Source organism: Leptidea sinapis, chromosome 9 (assembly GCF_905404315.1).
Source record: "Leptidea sinapis chromosome 9, ilLepSina1.1, whole genome shotgun sequence".
NCBI classification, from domain to species: Eukaryota; Metazoa; Arthropoda; class Insecta; order Lepidoptera; family Pieridae; genus Leptidea; species Leptidea sinapis.
Window position 1 is genome coordinate 6,158,019 of NC_066273.1, and position 20,245 is coordinate 6,178,263.

The 20,245-nt window shown below is 36.4% G+C and overlaps 1 protein-coding gene across 1 annotated transcript in view; it reads right to left on the reverse strand.

Moving 5' to 3' along the window:
- LOC126966077 (protein spaetzle 3) overlaps positions 1-20,245 on the reverse strand; it is an 83,334-nt gene that overhangs the window by 16,706 nt on the left and 46,383 nt on the right. Inside the window, exon 3 of the mRNA XM_050809953.1 lies at positions 9,638-9,759. Within this exon, the coding sequence (XP_050665910.1) occupies positions 9,638-9,759 (122 nt within the window). The remainder of the gene's footprint in view (positions 1-9,637; positions 9,760-20,245) is intronic.

The window sequence follows — 20,245 nt, forward strand, 5'->3', positions numbered from 1 at the left end:
GCGGTAGATTCAATAAGAAAATTATGTTTTTGACATTCACAAGTGTCATTTCCGTGACCTACATAAATAAAGTGATTTTGATTTGATTTGAACATCTACTCTGAACACTCCCCGTGATATAAAAGGGAGAAGACACAGAAAGATCCAAAGCTATATGCAACGCCAAAGAATGTCAAGTCAAATAAAGTTCATTCAAATAGGCTTTAAGTAAGCGCTTTTAAATCGTCACTACAAATATTGCTTTTAAATTACTGAATTTACCATATGTTAGAAAAAAGTTGAGCTCGTGAGAAGAACATACAAGAAACTCAACCTTTCAATCAAATAGAGTCTTTTACAATTGCTGTAATATATCAAATTAGTTTGTGAGGTGCTGCATCTAATATATCAGTCGTGTTTAAATAATATAAATTATTTCATAAAAGGTTATAAAGAATTAACTTTGTAAATAGAAATTTTCCTATATTGGATTCATAAATATTTAGAGCTTGAACTCATTGTTTATGTAAGGATGCTTCGTGAACTTGATGGTCGTGATTACTGTCACAATCAGTAATTGCATCCAACAAATACAATGATTTATGAACTATAACACCTCGACAGGTCGACCTGGCACCACAAGCAGCGCCCGTTCACGAGTTAACGCCTGTACCAGCCATCGTTCACTATCACTTCGCACATATTTGAGGGAAGGAGACCCGTCTCACGACGTCGCCGCAAGCAATGCCGTTTAGTGAGCATAACGAACCATGTTATAGCATACCTACACATGGTAACTAAAAAATACAAAATTAATGCTCACAAAGCAAACCCACAAATAATTCTTTAAAATGCAATTACAGTGGATTCTATATTGTTCCTCGCCTAATTAATCAACTACCCTCTATCTCCCCTCTACCTACCCTCATCTCTGTCCAATGGAGTGACCCATAAAAATATAAAACAAAAACTCAAGGAATATTTCCTAGGTAATCTTTGATCGCATTTGTAATTAATAAGATGGTCATGGGATGCCTGGGAAATGTTTGAAATATCTGTTTTTTGGTTGCTTCGTGTTGAAATAAATATTAGTGTGGTACATATTATCTGTAGTTGATTTCTTTTAGGTATTAGTATGTAAGTAATGTACTTGTAGCCCATTGTTACTTTCTATAGATATTAATAATTGTATATAGGTATAGAATTTAATGTTAAGATTATATTTATTTTGTAAAAAACTGAAATAAGGCGTAAACTAAGATAAGGCATTGAGGTCAAACCTCTGTGGTTTTTTTAAGTTATTACATTCTTAAGATTACACAATCTTCATATTAATAAAAGTCGATGATTCGAGTCGCTCTTCGTTTTATGTGGTCAAAAGGAAGAAGAGAAGAGGTGAGAACAGTAAGTATCCATGTGAGGATGAATTTTTTAACCTATATAGCCAAGCGATACCTTGAACTGAAGTACTGTCTCGCCTTTTTTTTATGGAATAGGAGGACAAACGAGCGTACGGGTCACCTGGTGTAAAGTGATCACCGCGGCCCACAATTTCTTGCAACACCAGAGGAATCACAGGAGCGTTGCCGGCCTTTAAGGTAGGAGGACGCGCTTTTTTTGAAGGTACCCATGGCGTATCGTCCCGGAAACACCGCTCAAGGAAGCTCATTCCACAGCTTTGTAGTACGTGGAAGAAAGCTCCTTGAAAACCGCACTGTGGAGGACCACCACACATCCAGATGGTGGGGATGATATCCCAACTTGTGGCGTGTCGTGCGAAGGTGGAATTCGGCGGCAGGTATCAGGTTAAACAGCTCTTCGGAACACTCCCCGTGATAAATGCGGTAGAAGACACACAATGAAGCGCCATCTCAACGCAACGTCAAGTACGCCTTACAGAGAATACCATACTTTTAGAGGCAAATTTGGCCTTCTCTTTCAAGTGACCACGGAAATGAACGTCGCTCGACATAGTATAACGATGTATACTTACTCGGGGCAACGCTCTCCAAGTACTTTGCTTTAACATTTAATCTACAACATAATTATATTATGCTACTACTCACTAAGTTCACAAAAATCGTCACCTTTTTGCTCTTAATAGTGATTTTGAGAATTATAACACTAGAAATAAGGGATTGCTTGTAACTAATTCTAGGAGGCTTCATAAGATACATAATAGCTTGAAGGGTAAATGTATACACTTCTATAATAAAGTCCCAGCCACTGTTCAGGCATTATCTATAAATAAATTAAAATGTTTTATAAAAAAATGGCTCTGTCGTAAATCCTATTACTCCACTGCTGAATATCTAAATGATCGGACAGCCTGGGACTAGATTGTGATTATTTTATAGCGATAGAAATGACTGTACAATATTGTATATTTTTATTGAAAAGAGCGCAAAAAAAATGCTGGGAGAGTTTCTTGCGCCGCTTCTTCTCTCTCAGAGCGCCATTTGTTTCCGAAGCGGTAGTAGTATCTAGTATCTAGTAGTTATTAGAAATGGCATCAAAAAGAATTCTAAAGGAATCAATTTTGAGAAAATAAATGCCTTTTATGCCTTGATGCCTTTTTACTAGCTGATACCTTTTAATAACTTTATGTGAAATGAAGATATTGCAATAGTTTTTTTTTAGATAAGGACCAAGTGTCTATGGTATAAAACTTAAAAGACTTAATTGGAGTATATCCAGTTGATTTTCCGTGACGCGCGCACACCAGCTGCAGACCTCTATTATTTTAATTGTATAGATTAGCTGACCCAGCAAACGTTGTAGTGTCGATATTAAAATCGCGATACATAAGTAACTGTTGATCTTAGGATGGGTGAAAATTTGAAGTTGCATGTATTTTTTAATGTTGACTCATAATCAAGAATTTAAAAAAAAATGTCAAAAAAATAAAAAAAAAGATGTCGTGTGGACCACCCTTAACATTTTGGGGGATGAAAAATAGATGTTGTCCGATTCTCAGACCTACCCAATATGCACTCAAAATATCATGAGAATCGGTAAGCCGTTTCGGAGGAGTTCAAAGTTTAACACCATGACACGAGAATTTTATATATTAGAGAAATATAGTGTAGTAATATCGTAAACGTGCTGTGCAAAACAACAATTCCTACATGTTGTACCAGTGGGAGGCTTTGCACAGGAAGCCGGCTAGATTATGGGTACCACAACGGCGCCTATTTCCGCCGTGAAGCAGTTATGTGTAAACATTACTGTGTTTCGGTCTGAAGGACGCCGTAGCTAGTGAAATCACTGGGCAAATGAGACTTAACATCTTATCAAGGTGACGAGCGCAATTGTAGTGCCGCTCAGAATATTTGGGTTTTTCAAGAATCCTGAGCGGCACTGTATTGTAATGGGTAGGGCGTATCAATTACCATCAGCTGAACGTCCTGCTCGTCTCGTCCCTTATTTTCATAAAAAAAAATGTTGTACAAATATAAATTAAAATAGAAATAACTGTCTGTATGTTGGTTTGTCTGTTTGCTATGTGCACGCCAATCTGAGCTAGCTCCCTGTTTTATTTAGCGTTTGTTTCGTTCGAATCGGTTTTGAAACAAAAAAAAACGTGCGCAATTCAAATGTGCTAGAAGTGAAATCATCAAGATAATGAGACGACTGTAAATTTTCGGGGAGAAGATGATTGTAGGTTTAAGTACTGATATAGTGATACAATGTTAATTGATATTTTTTTACATTTTATTCGTATATTTTACATTTTCGATAAATGATACAAGAGGCTTATGGTAACTAAAGTATTAAATAAATAATTTGGTCTTAATATGCTCAATATATCTTTGAAATACTGCGTCTTCAAATTAAATTTGGCGTCCAAAAACTCAATCAACGGTATCGCTCTATCCGATACAAAATTTACATTGAACCTCTAAATTGCATATGAAGTCCTGGTACATGTTGCTAGTATGACACATGATTTCAACCGCTATGAAAGACATTACTATCACCGCTACCATACTTTTGTTCTCCTGGTGTCTATCTAGTAATACGTCGTGGGCATGACGTAAGAATATATTAAGGTATACTCACCACATACATAAGACAATCTCTTCTTCAACTATGATCGCCTAGTACCAAAACACTGTATGATGCTTATCTCATTACCCCGCCGGCTGATTCCTATACTTATTAGTGTCTATATCGTCTCGTACTTATCTTCTCCTGGTGCATGACGTGGGAATATATTAAGGTATAATCTCTTCTTTAATTATGATCACCTGGTACCAAAACACTATAATGCTTCATATCTCATTTTCTCCCACGAAATCTTATGAATTTATATGTCTGTCTCTTTTTTATTGTCTCGCTTTTTCGTTTCATCGACTTTGAAATAACAACGATGCTAAAGAAGTTTTCACTTTAAAAAGCAATTTAACAAAATTTAGCAAGGGCAAGATACGGGCGCCCGCTATTATAAATTACTCGTATATTTCAAAGTTTTAACCTCTTAATTCTGTTGTCTTATTATCATTAAGGTGTATGCTAATTGTGTTGTCTAACCAGTATTCATTAGAAGTTGCTCTGGTTTCCATAAACACCCACACCTTTCATTCATCAGTCACGTAGGTATAGAATTCGTTTCCTGCTGGGCCCAGTTCTTGCTTAGTCATCGTAGACCTTTTACGACAAGTCATAAGGCTTAAATAACAAGCAATTATTATACTTTGATATAGTAGTTTAATTGGATGTTTTTTCGCGATTAAATTGACGGCCGCATTCTATGTATTTATCGACAAAGGTCGTGACATCCCGTCCTTAAATTCTTTAAACAGGTTTAGTAAGTATATAGACCATCTAATTTTTAACTTCTTCAGGACGTTCAGCTGTACAAGGTTCAATGCAGTGCCGCAGGATTCTTGAAAACCCAAAAATTCTGAGCAACACCACAATTGCGCTCGTCACCCTGAGACATTAGATGTTAAGTCTCATTTGCCCAGTAATTTCACTAGCCACGGCGCCCTTCAGACCGAAACACAGTAATGTTTACACATTACTGCTTCACGGCAGGAATAGGCGCCGTTGTGGTACCCATAATCTAGCCGGCTTCCTGTGCAAAGGAGCCTCCCACTGGTAAAATCGTGTTCAATATATGCATCATATCATGCATGTGCATCATCGTGAAAACCTACACAGCTTAAAGCCCAGATATTGTTAAATATTATTAAATAATAAATCTCCATGTATTCTTACGAGATTCTTGTACTTAGTCATTATATCATGAGGACACTGCATAATTGACATGTCAATAACTGCTTTGAGAACAAGGCCTGACGATAGAATGTTGTTTAACAAAATGATTAGAATTTTAATAGCATTACATTGATTGATGACTTTAATCACACTTTTTACGTACACAAATCTACACGGCCTTGTCTGTGGCTTAGAATGTATTTAAAAGTTTCGTACCCGGTGCGGAGTCAGCAGAAACCCTATTTCTCGGATTCCACTGTTTTTCCTTCTGTCTGTCAGCGGACTGTGCCGCTATAACTTTGCAAGCAATTTTTTAGTGGCTCGATCGACTGTCCTAGTCTACTGTGAGCCTTTCCACTAAGCGCTCAATCTTTAAGATCGCGTCACACGCGCTTTTCTCGTTGTTCCCAAATCTAATACAAATTATGCCCAAAATTCCATAATTGCGCGTCTGTCACTAACCTATAACAAACAGTACGCTGAGTTTGATGTATTTCACTTATCAAAACAGAAGTAAAAAAAAACTACGTTTAAAAAACGACATCAAAAACTGAAAAGTATCAAATAACTAAAAATGTAATATAATACACCTCTTATGCAAACCTTTACCTTTAATATTAATAACATACAATTATTAATATGTGAAAAATTACGTAAATCGGATCATAAATCTCCGAGTAATCGTTGTACATACATAAAAAAAACCGGATCGAATTGAGAACCTCCTCATTTTTGAAGTCGGTTAAAAACGGAAATAATAAAGCATCATCATACAAAAAAAAAATAGGTAACGCGTAAAAACGCAGTACTCACACACTCCAACTCTCTCTCTCTCACACACACACACGCTCTTGTAATCTTTTATTTATTAGTTTATTATATTATTTTTAAGTCTATTCTGTTAATATATGATTTCTTTTTATAATTTAAAATTTAGGTAATCTTTTGTGGATTTATGTAAAACCTAGATTATTATTGTAAAAATAATCATTGTGTACGCTGTCGATTACGTCATTTAATAATTAAATAAAATATGAATAAATTGCTTTACAAAGCATTTAAAAAATACACACCTACAAATAAGACTTAACAGTATGTATAACAGGATAAAATAGTGTTCATAGCTCCAAATGCTATATTTTCACTACAAAACTTGCCTAAAAACACCATGTTTACGTGTTTTCTGCCTACCCTTCGCCTTAACCTAGCCCACGCCTAAATCGAACTTTTCTAACACTTCCGAATTTGTCCACGATAACGGCACACTTATGGTTGTCTAGCGCCGTCAGTAATGGGCAAGCATTATTATGGTCTTACGTACTGTTTTTGAAATTACTGGACTAATGAGAGTTAACATCTTATGTCTCAAAGTGCCGAGCGTTATTGCAGTGCCGCTCAGAATCTAGCAACCTAAAACTTAAACGGTATGTTATTTTCCATAGTACATGACAACGTATGTCCAGTATTTCATAATAATTGGTTGAAATGTTTGGGCGTGAAAGCGTAACAATCAAATGAACACATTTTCAATTATCTAATTCTCAGTAAGGATTACAACACATAATATTTGTCATTTGCTAAAGACTTAAACTTTATGACTCAATCTTATTCCTATATAAGTATAGACTACATGCCTTATTTGATTGTAATTAAGATATATTTAATGTGAAGCAAATGATTTAAAATAGGTAATCAGTTAATGATTGCAAGGTCTTTTTGAATTATGTCGCACATCCTTTAGAAAATTACAGGAAATGGCCGTATTCTGTTTAAATTTGGAATTGTCTTGTTTGTGTCCAAGTTCGTGGACTAAGGTATTGGCAAATGCTGTGTTCTCCTATATTTCTTATTTTTAGGAAGATAAGGACAAATCAGCCTTCGGGTCACCTGATATTAAGTGATCACTACCGACCACATTATCTTGCAACAGAGGAGTAACAGAAGCATTCCCGGCCTTTTAGAAAGGTGTACGTACTTTTTTGAAGGTATATATACCGTATCGTCCTGGAAACATCGCACAAGAAAGCTCATTCCATACTTTGGTTGAACGTGGAAGAAAGTTCTTTGAAAAAAAGGAAAGGAAAGAAAAAGAACGCCAGACGTAATGATGGTAGGGAAGGTATCCTAATTTATGGCATGTCATACGTCTTCTTAAGATCAGTCTTAGATCTTAAATTACTCGTAAGTATTATTTCAAACATTTTTCATACAAAGATAATTAAATAACCAGGAAGCGAAATTATTACCAAAGAGGTTTTGTATACTATAGAATTTGGTATTGAAAAATCTATGAATGAAGTCTTAATTAGATTTGAAAGTGAAATGAAGTCTCATTCCTGTTTAATATTTATTTATTTTTTTAAATATCTCACCGCTGTGTTGCAGTCTGTGGTCGTGCTCCCTACTAATATTATAAATGTGAATGTAAGTTGCACTGAACCGATTTTGATGAAGCTTGAGAAAGAACAAAGGCTTCCTTTTATCGCGAATAAAAGGCTTGGCGGATTTGAAATAGGTGGTGGAAGTTTGTATAAAAGTTCGTCATATCGAAGATAACACATATAGACACACAATAAATAAATATTTGTTCTAGCGTTTTTAAATTTTAGACCTGTGTGGGGATGAGAGTTATATAGTTGTTAGCTTATAAAAATGTATTAACAATAGCAGTGTTGTGTATTATTTGCAAAGTGAGTATATAAAAAAAATAAAAAATGCTGCCCAAAGTAACTATTGCACACGCACGAAGTCGCGGGTAAAAGCTAGTATCCCTATATCTGAAGATACACAGAAGTACAGTTACTTAGAGAAAACATCTGACTTTATTATAAAAGAGGAAACATTTTCCCTTACAACTATTGTGTATTTCAGAGTACGCTGAGTATATTTCGTACACATTGTTATTGCGAGATATTCGTAAAATAATTATTGAGTTTGTTTTATGACTGTAAATGTTTGTCAGTTTGTTTGACCTAACTTGCTCATTTACTTTGCAATTGTGTGAACTAGCTTGTAGCGGCTACAATATGATAAATAGTAAACACGGATTTAACTAGGTTACGTCTGTCTATTTAAGTCTAATGTTTGTTATTATATTTCGTTTATATCTTACTTCGTCTTGCTTACTTAATAGCCTAAATACGGCCATTGCTGGACAAAGGCCTCCCCATAGCTCTCCACGACGCGACGGTCGGTCCTGCGCTGCCCTCATCCAACCTATTCCGGCGATCTTGACCAGATCGTCAGTCTATTTTGTGGAGGCCTACCATCACTACGTCTTCCGGTACGTGGTCGCCATTTAGTGCCCCAACAACGCAACTGTTTGCAATTGTTCGGGCCATTTCGGTGACTTTGGTTCTCGTACGGATCTCATTTCTGATTAGATCTCGCAGAGTACGTGCTTTCATATAAGGCCCATAATTAGCGACCACGTCTGCGTTCAGAATATCTTCACTGGCAATACACGCTGGTTAATAATAACCTTAGTCTTCAGACACTGTGGTTGTAGAGAAGATTTTACAGAGCCTCTCGAACGCTGCCCATCCGAGTTGGATTCGACGAGTGACCTGTTTCGCGAAATTAGACCTGTCTAACTGGATTGTTTGTCCAAAGTACTACTCGTCAAAAATTTTGAGACTATTGTATATATTGTATATTATATTGTAACTATTACGAAAGTAGGTACGAACAATATTATGTTTATCTACATGCAGTGTTTGCTCTTCTCATAAACTTCTTCCATTAGGCCAGTAGACGAATTTTACCACCGTACATCACGTTTAAATTTAACAGGCGCCACGTTGAAGTCCGGTGTCTCAAAACCACTCGTAACATTACAAATTACTTGATACAGGAAGATATTCCACAAAGAGGGCCTATCTCTTCCCGAACCGACGAACGAACGACTTTCAAGCTTAGAAAATACCCTCACTTCGAAAACCGACACATGGTCTCTTGATATGTGGTATCGCAGATGTTTTTGGGCGGCTGTTTTTTGCTTTCCATGAGGTGCCACTTGTCCGTCACACCCTCTAATACAATAAAAAGAAATGGGAAAGCCTCGCAAAACCCAATGTCAAACGATCTCCGACCGCGTTATTTCTGCCACTTACAGTTGTACTTATTAAGAAAACAATAATTAAAAATTGGACTAAATTATGTTGCTTCATATTTATTCCAGCCATTTTCTACAGAAAACCAGCAAGCCCGCCTGCATAGGAGGCGTGGTTCAGGCCTCGTGTCACTAACGATACAGGTAACCAATTCGTCTCCGTAAATTGTTTGAAGTTTTCTCTAAAACTAATTTGGAGTACTCTTTTGGAGAGAAGTACTCAACACAGGCTTGCCATTCTAGAACCATTTTACAATTTAGGCTTGTTATGCGCACTTTCAAAGAAGGCATATGTTTAATAAAAAACGAAAAAATAAAACTTACGGGTATTTGATAGAAGGAACCATTGTTGACCGTGGGATATGAAGTCAGGGGAACCACTGGAACTGACCCATTTCGCAGCAGAATAGGTCCCTGAAGTGGTGTTACAGATGGGTTGCCCGCACCTGAAATTTACAATAATCGCCAAATAAAAGTACCGTTTGCAAACTTCAACATTCCCTATACATATAACTGAAACACAAATTTATTTTTCATCAAACCCATACGTGTGGGGTATTTATGAATAGGACTTCAATAATGATAATGAGGTTTCTAATATAATTTTTTTCTAAACTGAATACTTTGCTCAAGAGACACTTCCAAAGTGGTAAAATGTATCCCTCCCCCCTCTGTTACTTCTAAATTAAGGGAATGACAAAACTAAAAAAATATATGATGTACATTACCATGCGAACATTCACCTAAAATTGGTTTGAACGAGATCCAATAAAGCAGTTTTTTTAATACGTCATAAATCGTAAACCCCAATTTACCTTTCATTCAATCAACATATGAATATTATTATTATTGTTAAAAAAAAATTGTATTATTTTACTTGCTGCTACGGAACCCTTCATGGGTGAGTCCGACTTGCAATTGACCGCTTTTTTAGTTTGTTATGATGAGTTTAGTTTATAATAGTTCAAGAAAGACCTAATAGAATAAGTAAAACTCGGGATAGAGATCCAGCATATATACAATTCTGCCTCATCTCTGGGAGTACTCCAAAGATGAGAGGAGTATAGTCGTTTTGTTTTTCAGACAAGGATTTATGGACCTATTGAAGAACTTATTGATCCTTTCCGCTACTGAGTGATGCGTGAGCTGTTTCAAAGAGTCATTACGAATTGTCTCCCTCGAAGACTCGATGAATTAACCTTCTGGATTTCGCCACATCCACATCCACCATAATGCAGATTATCTATACAAAAGTCCGAAGAATATATGATATAGTCAGTTCCTGTGTTTATTTGAGGACCATGTAAAAGTTAACTCTATCGAGATCTGGCGTGATTTAGAGTGTGTGCAACGGTGCCCAGTTGACGGGCGATATTTCCAAGTGCTGAGATGTCTTTATGACGCTGAGTCAATGAATGTATAGAATCGGCAGACTGACCTTAACCAGTTGCGTCAAGGTGTGAGCCAGATGCTGAACAGCCTGGCTGATTCTCCTCCACTTATCGCTCTCTGGCGGAACTTGGACATAACCTTGATTATGTTTAAAGAACAGTTTAGCCCAGAAGTGGCTGATCACGGAGTTACCCTCACGAAGTTGTTCCGCAATATGCTTACTGAGGGCCGAAGCTCCAATTAAGCAAGACACCAATAACTTCGAAAAAGAAGCCAAATGATGAATAAAGCTGGGCCGTACAGCATTTAGGTGAATTCGTGGAGTCTTCCCATCATAATTCCCAAAAAACAAAAGTCTAGTGACCAGTGACCAGTGAGCCCTATCCGTCATGACCTACGTCACATACACAAAATCATAAAAGCGTAAAGTTTAAATATAAAAAAAAGTTGGATAATATATTCCCCATATAGCATATGAGAATTGATCCCCATTTTCTCCCCTTTGGGGTAGTGTTCTTGCTTACACTTCAAATAAATAATCATAATTATTATATTGCCTGAGAATGTTTGGTTCTTCTTATATTCGTATGAGTGTCAAAATTGTTTTAGTTATCCTGGTTTGGATACAAGGTCAAAATATGAAACGCGTGCAAATTTTTGTTCGTAGTATAAAATGGGTGAAAATTAAGTTTGAATTCCGTTACAAACACCATTTCTATAGACCAAGCTAAAATAAGGCGCATGGTAAAAAATACAGAACTTACTGTATCATACTTAAATTCAAATCTAGCTTTACGTAATACAAATAAGTTCAAGGTCATTCGTGTTACATAGACGAACGTTAGATGACTTTCATTTTCATTTAAAAGCATTCGAGATATTCACAAATTGATGCAACGGTACGTGTTCCTAGCTAGTATTTGGTTATATTTTGTACTATACACCGTTTGAGCGGTTTTTTATAGAATAAAGTATCCTCGCGTATTTATACTGGGACAGGAATTCATCTCAGTGATGTCAGTAGAAGTGTGAGCAACGATGTGGTCATTAAGGTGTAGTAATGAATCCCTTTCCTGCCCGATCTGTTTGCAGTGCTACCATGAATCGTTCCACTGCAAATCTTATCATTTTATTTATGAATGAGATGGACAAACGAGCATACGTGTCACCTCACGTTAAGTGATCACCACTATCCACTTTTTTGATTTATTTTATCATTTATTACTTGCACAAATAAAACTGAAAACAAAATTTTATGAACGATGCGGGACTCGAACCCGCGACCTCTCGCGTTCCGTGCGAGCGCTCTTTCCAACTGAGCCAGCCGTTCGAGTGACGTATCGTTTATAGAATCTTGTATGCTTTGTTCAACTCTCAGGTTGTGGCTTCATCTACAAGATCTAGTTTACAGTTGATAACCTGTTCAACCCCAATATTTGCATATTAGGAAATTGACTCTTTCAAATCTAAACAATTTGTTATGTTTTTAAAGTGATTTTCCTCACTTCTGGGATTAATTACACAAATAAAACTGACCTGAAGAGAAACCTGAGAATTACACAAAGCATACAAGATTTTATAATAATTTCTAAAGATGTCCAACGTTCTTATGATCCAAGTAAACTTAAAGACGCAGATTTCAAAACAAATGTCTGTGTTACAAAATTTTATAGGTTTTATTCAAGGAGTCTTAAAACTAGATCAACAAATCGACTAATTTAATTGGTTTGACTAAGTTTATGCAATTTACAGCAGTTGAACAGGTGTAGTCAAAATTCAAATGAGCGCAACTAAGATGCAAATATTACGAAATACTTTGGCTTTGGAAAAGTTGAAGTTGCTTCATTGATTTTACGTAATGCATATACAACAAAAATGTCGTTTGGAATCAATCTGTGAGTCTAGTGAATACTTAATGGATTGGGAAATTAATTGATTTAGTCGCTTGATTTATTTGAAGATTGAAGAGACCTCAGATTTGTTATCAATAATAATGGTCTTAAACGGACAGATAAAGATACGCGATTAGTTTACTTTAGTTATTTTCATAGTATTATGTCCTATGGTATATTGCTATGGGGCGATGCTGCCGATATCAATACCATATTTGTGCTGCAGAAAAGGGCAATATGCGCTATTTATAACATAGGTCTTAAAAATCATTGAGAGCAAAATTTAATGAAATAAACGTTTTGACTATTGCTTCTCAATATATTCTTGATAATGTTCTATAATATGTTACTCGTAATAAGCAAATTAAAAACATTGCTAGAAACTGTTAGAATCACAATTTTACACCTAGAACAAACATAAACTTTTACGGCCTTACAAATTAAATTGGCATAAAGTTATAACTAAGCATATACCAAGAATATGTTAAATGTTTACAAATAGACATTTTGCTTACGAATGGTTTGTTCGGACGTATAACGTTTCCCGCGTTTATTTGCAATGCAGCTTGTCATTAGGAAAACTTCAGAATTATCATTGGATTGACAGTATTGTCAACGATATTGTAAACATTTTGTATTTTCTTTGTTTATCATCAGTTATAACTTTATACCAAGTTTATTTGTAAGGCCGATAATGTCTACTACTCGGTTAAGTAGAGTTATTAAGTCTTTTATTGGGCGAAGTATATGCTATTACAATTTAATCCCAGAAAATTATTTACAAAACAAATGTGTTACGAAATTTAAAAGATTTGTTAAAAACTTTGTATGGTAAACTACTAGTTACTATAACATATATGACTTTCTTAATGATACCACATATTGGTAACAGAGCAACCGCCCTCAGGCTATTAAATAATAAATTTTATTGTACGAGTTTACGTTGTAACCATATTTTTATAAAAAGTCTGAGGCATACCGTTTCGAATGTTTGGTAGTTTTTGACTTTCAATAAGTGATTATATCCTACTTTTAAATAGAAATATTTGAAAAGATGGATGGAATGTAAATAATTTTATAAGGTTTGATTTTTTTGGGTACCCAAAGATTAATCAACGAAAATCCAATTACTACGCCCCATTGACCACCTTTCTTTGTGTCTGTCAACAACAAATAATTAACAATGGTTAATCCCATAAGACTTAGAATCCCACGAATATCTTCCCTTTCTTGGCGTGCGTCCGAGCAGAATGGGATATCGCCATGCCAATTTAATGGCTGACAGGCTTGCCCTGCATGTTTCAGTATGACAACTCTCTCTGTTATCCCTACTTATTTTTTTTATGGAATAGGAGGACAAGCGAGCGTCACCTGGTGTTAAGTGATCACCGCCGCCCACATTCTCTTTCAACACAAGATGAATCACAGGGGCGTTTCCGGCCTTTAAGGAAGGTGGTTGTTTTGAAGGTCAACCCATGTCGTATCGTTCCGGAAACACCGCATAGCTTTGTAGTACGTGGAAGAAAGCAATATTAAACATATTATTGAGATAAAACCTTTAGTGCGAATGCAACTGGCAACCACTAGTATAGTATATTAGTAGTATACTACTATAGATGATCTGACAGCCCGATAATTCGTGACCTAGTTTGATTTGTCAATATGTGTGTTAGCTAGTGGTTTAATATACAAAATACTAAGGACCAAATGCCAAACGTGGCTAAGGGTTTACGACTTGCCGATCAAAATCGATTACAGTCTTAGATAATATATAAATCTAGATAGAGTCTCGTGCTCTTAGACAACCGACAAAAACAGGCCAGGAATATTTGTTCCGAGTGCGTGATAAGTTAAGTCTTACTACACTCGCGATATGTATGACACTTTGTGTAAGTGTGCGTGAATTGCTCAAAATAGAGGCTTGTTCTTAACTCAATTTTTATCGACGTTTTCACAGCTGTCATTTTCTATTTAGACGTATAAATAAACTAAGATTACAGTAACTACAGATTCGCTTTCCATTTCTATCTAGATGTTCATCTATCTCGCGATCTTTGTATGTTTATACCTAGAGTTTCTTGCGCCGCTTCTTCGCTCTCAGAGCGCCATTTGTTTCCGAAGCGGTAGTAGTATCTAGTATATTAGAAATGACATCAAAAAGAATTCTAAAGGAATCAATTTTGAGAAAATAAATGCCTTTTATGCCTAGTATATTGTAAATCTATGGTAAATTCCGATTTTTCTTACGTGTTGCTATGGGGACCTCTCTTGTTTCTTTTAAAAACCAAGATCCAAAAAGTAGATCCTGTAGATGAAGCCACAACCTGAGAGTTGAACAAAGCATACAAGATTTTATAACGATACGCCACTCGAACGGTTAGCTCAGTTGGTTAGAGCACTGGCACGGAACGTCAGAGGTCGTGGGTTCTAGTCCCGCATCGTTCATAAAATTATGTTTTCAAATTTAATTTGTGTATTAATCCTAGAAGTGAGGGTTATCACATTAAAAACATAACAAATTGTTTAGATTTACAAGAGCGACATCTCTAGTCAATTTCCTAATATGCAATTATTGGGGCTGAGCAGGTTATCAACTGTAAAATAGATCCTGTAGATGAAGCCACAACCTGAGAGTTGAACAAAGCATACAAGATTTTATAACGATACGTCACTCGAATGGCACTCAGATGGCAGAGCACTGGCACGGAACGCCAGAGGTCGTGGGTTCGAGTCCCGCATCGGTCATAAAATTTTGTTTTCAAATTTTAATTGTGTAAAAACCAAGATGTGGAAGGCTTGAGATCTATAGAGGCAACTTAGACTATGCTCGGACCTTATTCACGTAAAACTCAGTCGAGTTTAAGCTTAGAGCAAACTTTGATTTGGCATTAATAGTCTTGACAGCTGAGATTATGCTGAGCCTAATCTAAGACATACCAATAGAAAGGTCAAGCGCGCGTTTCATTATACACAGTACATTGACTATAATTATTATTATACAAATTTTTACAATAGAAGGTATACTAAATTATAACAGTATCCAAAACCTATTTGATTATTAGTTTTATTGAAATAAGTGGAAATCGATGAATGATTTATTATGCGAAATTCGGATTTGTTAACTTATTTCTGGCCACAACACTGCGTTGCGGCGTCGCATCGTAAAAATCTACGACGCCAACGGCGGAAACAATAGTATTACGTTATTCAAAAGAATTGTTAAAAAACGTTTGTGTGGTAAAGGTTACTATAACATAAATTACTTTCTTAATGATACCACAGATTGGGAATGGAGCAACCGCCTATCAGGCTATTAATTAATAAGTTTAATTGTACAATATTACTTTGTAAACATATTTTTTTGACGATAAAAAATGCCCGCTGAGTTTGTTGCGTCCGTTCTCCTCAGGTCTGAGGCATTCGTTTTGGAATGGGTGGTAGTTGTTGACTTTCAATGAGTGATTTCACGTCCAATTTTGAATAAATATATTTGAATTTGAATGTGTAAGATGGTACGGAATTTCGTGTACAAGTCCGATTCGAACTTGATTGCTTTCCGTTTAAAGGTCTCCTTCCTGTGTTAAACTAAACTGCTTGATATTTGTAAATTTGCATGTTAACTGATTTCGATAAAATCAAATCGCTTTGACAATTAAAATAATGTGAATGCAAATCGGCCAGTCTAGCAACCGTTGACAAAGAAACCAGTTTAGGTAAAGCACTAAAAGGTCGGTATTTGAAAGGATTAGATTTGGAGCAAATATAATATAGGCTTTCGGGCTACTTGGTTGTACTGGAGAACATTCAAATTGTTAGCTTGATAGGTTTGATACCTAATATTTCATACACTAAAAGCGACTTACAACAGCCATTGCTGAGTAACTAACAAGTAATGTATTTGGACTTCCAAATACATTATTTCATAGACTTTTTGTCGAAACGCCACAACTTCCATCAAATTTTACAATTCAAATATAATTTTAAACCTTTGCGGCAAACCGATATTGACTATAAATATGCAAATGTTTAAAAATATAATTTTTTATAAAAAAAAAAATATAAAAATCGACAGCGCCATCTGTTGGTACTTCGTGGGATATAGTTTAGATGGTCCCTCTATTACCGTAATGCTTCATTATTTCAGTATAAACATTTGAGATTTTTTTATAGTAGTAAAAATGCGTTAATTATATTATAATTATGTATTAAATCTTAATTTAGATTTAGACTAACTAAAATTACATTTTTACTAAATTTTCTTATTTTTACTTCATTGTGTTACGTAACTTAATAAAAATTTTGACACACCTACACAAAATATCTCTCCTTAGATTCATTTTTGCTGTGCTTTTGACTAGATAGTTCGCTTTAAACAAATTACATGAATCTCATTGAAATTACTCGAATGAAAATATGTGTCACAGTGCTAGAATGTGTGCACAAAGAAACAATATCAAACCTGTTATAGCAACAATTACATTATGAAGCATCTGTAAGAGTAGATAATTGCGTAACTAAAATGCCTCGGCGTGTACGCAAGTTAACTATGAGATTTATTTCATTCGTATTACCCCGACTTCCTGCCCAAATATTTTTATTTATGGAAAAGGAGGACAAACGTGGTGTTAAGTGATCACCGCCGCCCACATTCTCTTACAACACCAGAGGGATCACAAGAGCGTTGCCGGCCTTTAAAGAGGTGTATGCGCTTTTTTTGAAGGTACCCATGTCGTATCGTCCCGAAGACACCGCACAAGGAAACTCTTCTACAGCTTTGTAGGAAGAAAGCTCCTTGAAAATCGCACTGTGGAGGACTGCCACACATCCAGATGGTGGGGATGATATCCTAATTTTTGGCGTGTCGTGCGAAGGTGGAATTCGGTGGCAGGAATTAGGTGAAATAGCTCTTCGGAACACTCTTGCAACACCAGAGGAATCACAAGAGCATTGCCGGCCTTTAAGGAAGGTGTACGCGCTTTTCTTGAAGGTACCCATGTCGTATCGTCCCGGAAACACCGCACAGGCAAGCTCATTCCACAGCTTCGTAGTACGAGGAAGAAGCTCCTTGAAAACCGCACTGTGGAGGACCGCCACACATCCAGATGGTGGGGATGATATCGTAACTTGTGGCGTGTCGTGCAAAGGTGAAATTCGGCGGCAGGAATCAGGTTGAACAACTCTTCGGAACACTCCACGTGATAAATGTAGTAGAAGACACACAATGAAGTGATGTCTCTACGCAACGCCAAGTGATCCAGACGTTCACAGAGTACTGGGTCCCCGACAATTCGAGCTGCTCTGCGTTGCACGCGGTCAAATGGATCGAGCTGATACTGGGAGAATATAATTAAATGCTATAATAACCTTCCTGAAAAGTACCTCTTTAATGATTTGAAATGAGCCTAAACTACAATACAGTAATAGAATACTTCAACTTCATACTAGAGAGCACGAATCACGCTCACACGCACACATACACACGATTGATAGGGCAGCCAAGCAATCTTGGGAAAACAAAACTATTGAGAGCCACGCCGTACGCTACCGAGACTATTCGCTATTCGAGTTAAATTAGCTGCGCTGCGCCTCCCGCATCAATCCGTAATTTACTAAATAATAAAATACTATTATTTGTATGTGCTACATATTGATAGCAATGAAGTCGGTGCCAAGCCAAATGTAATAGGTAGGTAGTACCTACACTCGCCACGCGTGACTTTGAGCGCGATAGCGTCGTCTTGAAAAAAACAACTCAAGCGGACAGACACGCGTGGCCAGACGACCTTAATAATTACAATAAGTAAGCTGTTTATAAAATTAAGTTTTATTTTGTTTAGGGCTTGGCACCGACTTAAAACCTATCAATAGGTATCATAGAAATAAAAGTATTTTATTAATATTAAAGGTAAAGGTTTGCATAAGAGGTCTATTAAGTAAAATTTTTACTTATTTGATACTTTTCAGTTTTTGAAGTCGGTTCTCTTAAACGTAGTTTTATTTTGTATGTGCCAACCCTAACACTCTGCCCAGACGTAGCTGTAGGTAAAATATTTTAGATGACAGCTGCGTTTTATTTTGTATCTTATCTATATAATATTAATAGTAATATAATAAGTTTAAAAAATTATTTCCATGTATCACTGTGCTATTTTGACTTTCCTAAGCTGACTCCTATTCAATGCCCACGTCTGACAGCCATACGTTAGGGACGGGATTATACATCTATTGTAAGCGTTATTTATTACCTACGTACAAAACCAACATAATAGTAGTATGAAAATCTAAGACCTTGTTTAGTGGGCAAATAATTGGGCAACACTATTATTTTCTTCTGGTGTTCAATATAAAACTGAGATAGTCTTTAAAATGAATGTATTTCACCGTATACCTATTTTCTTACTGTTTGTAAAATTTATACTTGCAATCGCTAATATTCTCCGCACGAATAATGTAGATACTGTTTACAATTAGTACTCCTAGTTTAAATGAATAAGTATAAACATTATTCAACATTACCGAGCTAATAAGTGCAAGTTTAATGGAGACTTGAAATAATTCTAAAGTCTTATTATATTACCTATACCTGGTACTGTGATAAAAAAAGCATACAATAGTTCAACTAACATGGAAGGTAAAGCCAATTTGGCTTGGAAGAAGCGTCATAAATAGAGAACGGCAATTCTTCAAGCCGGCCCACATTCCAGCGCTCTATAAAATGAGTTAATAAATATTAATCTCAACTCTGGCGCACCTCAGTATCCAGTGAAATTTCAAGTTTAAAAAAAAATTCAAGTATTGGTATGGTAGTCAGGTAAATCTAGTTGTATGGGCGGAAGAGTTTTCTGAGCCTTACAGTATGGAGTGTGGAGTAAGGCAGGGGAGATTGACCTCACCTAATCTCTTCAGCGTGTACATGAATTAATTCATCGAGGGGCTCAGTAGCATGTATTTCGATTGTCACGTTGATAACTTATGCGTCAATAACATCAGCTACGCGGATGACATGATGCTGCTGTCCCCCACGGTAGAGCACGCTCAAAAAACTGTAAGTCTCATGCGGTTCTACATTGTCTCCTATTCAATGGAACGAAAAGTGAGGTCCATGGTATTTAAGGCTGGTAACAAGTGTTCAAGAGTCGTACAACAAATAAAACTTACCGATGAACCTCTAAAAAGAGTAGACCAGTTTAAATATCTTGGGCATTTTGTAACCGAAGACTTAAAAGATGATGTAGATATGGAGAGGGAACGCAGGGCGCTGTCGGTTAGGACGAATATGATAGCACGCATATTCGCGTGTTGCTTGACAGCAGTTAAAATAACTCTTTTTAAGGCGTACTGCACATCGCTCTGCTCGAGTAGCCTGTGGGCGTACTACATTAAAAAATGATACAGTCCTGCGAGTTCAGTACGAGTATAACAACGCCTTCAGACACTATTGGAGCTGCCAAGTTTTTGTAGCGCGTCAGCTATGTTTGCACACGCAGAGGTCGATAGATTTAGCGCCATTCTACGCAAAAAAGCGGCTTCTCCCTTCCGCCTAATATGAAGTAGCAGCAACAGTTATTTGAAGGCGATAACTGATAGTGGGGCCTGTCCGTATGTTGGCCATATGATAAAAATTAATATTTCCCTTCGTAGTTACAAT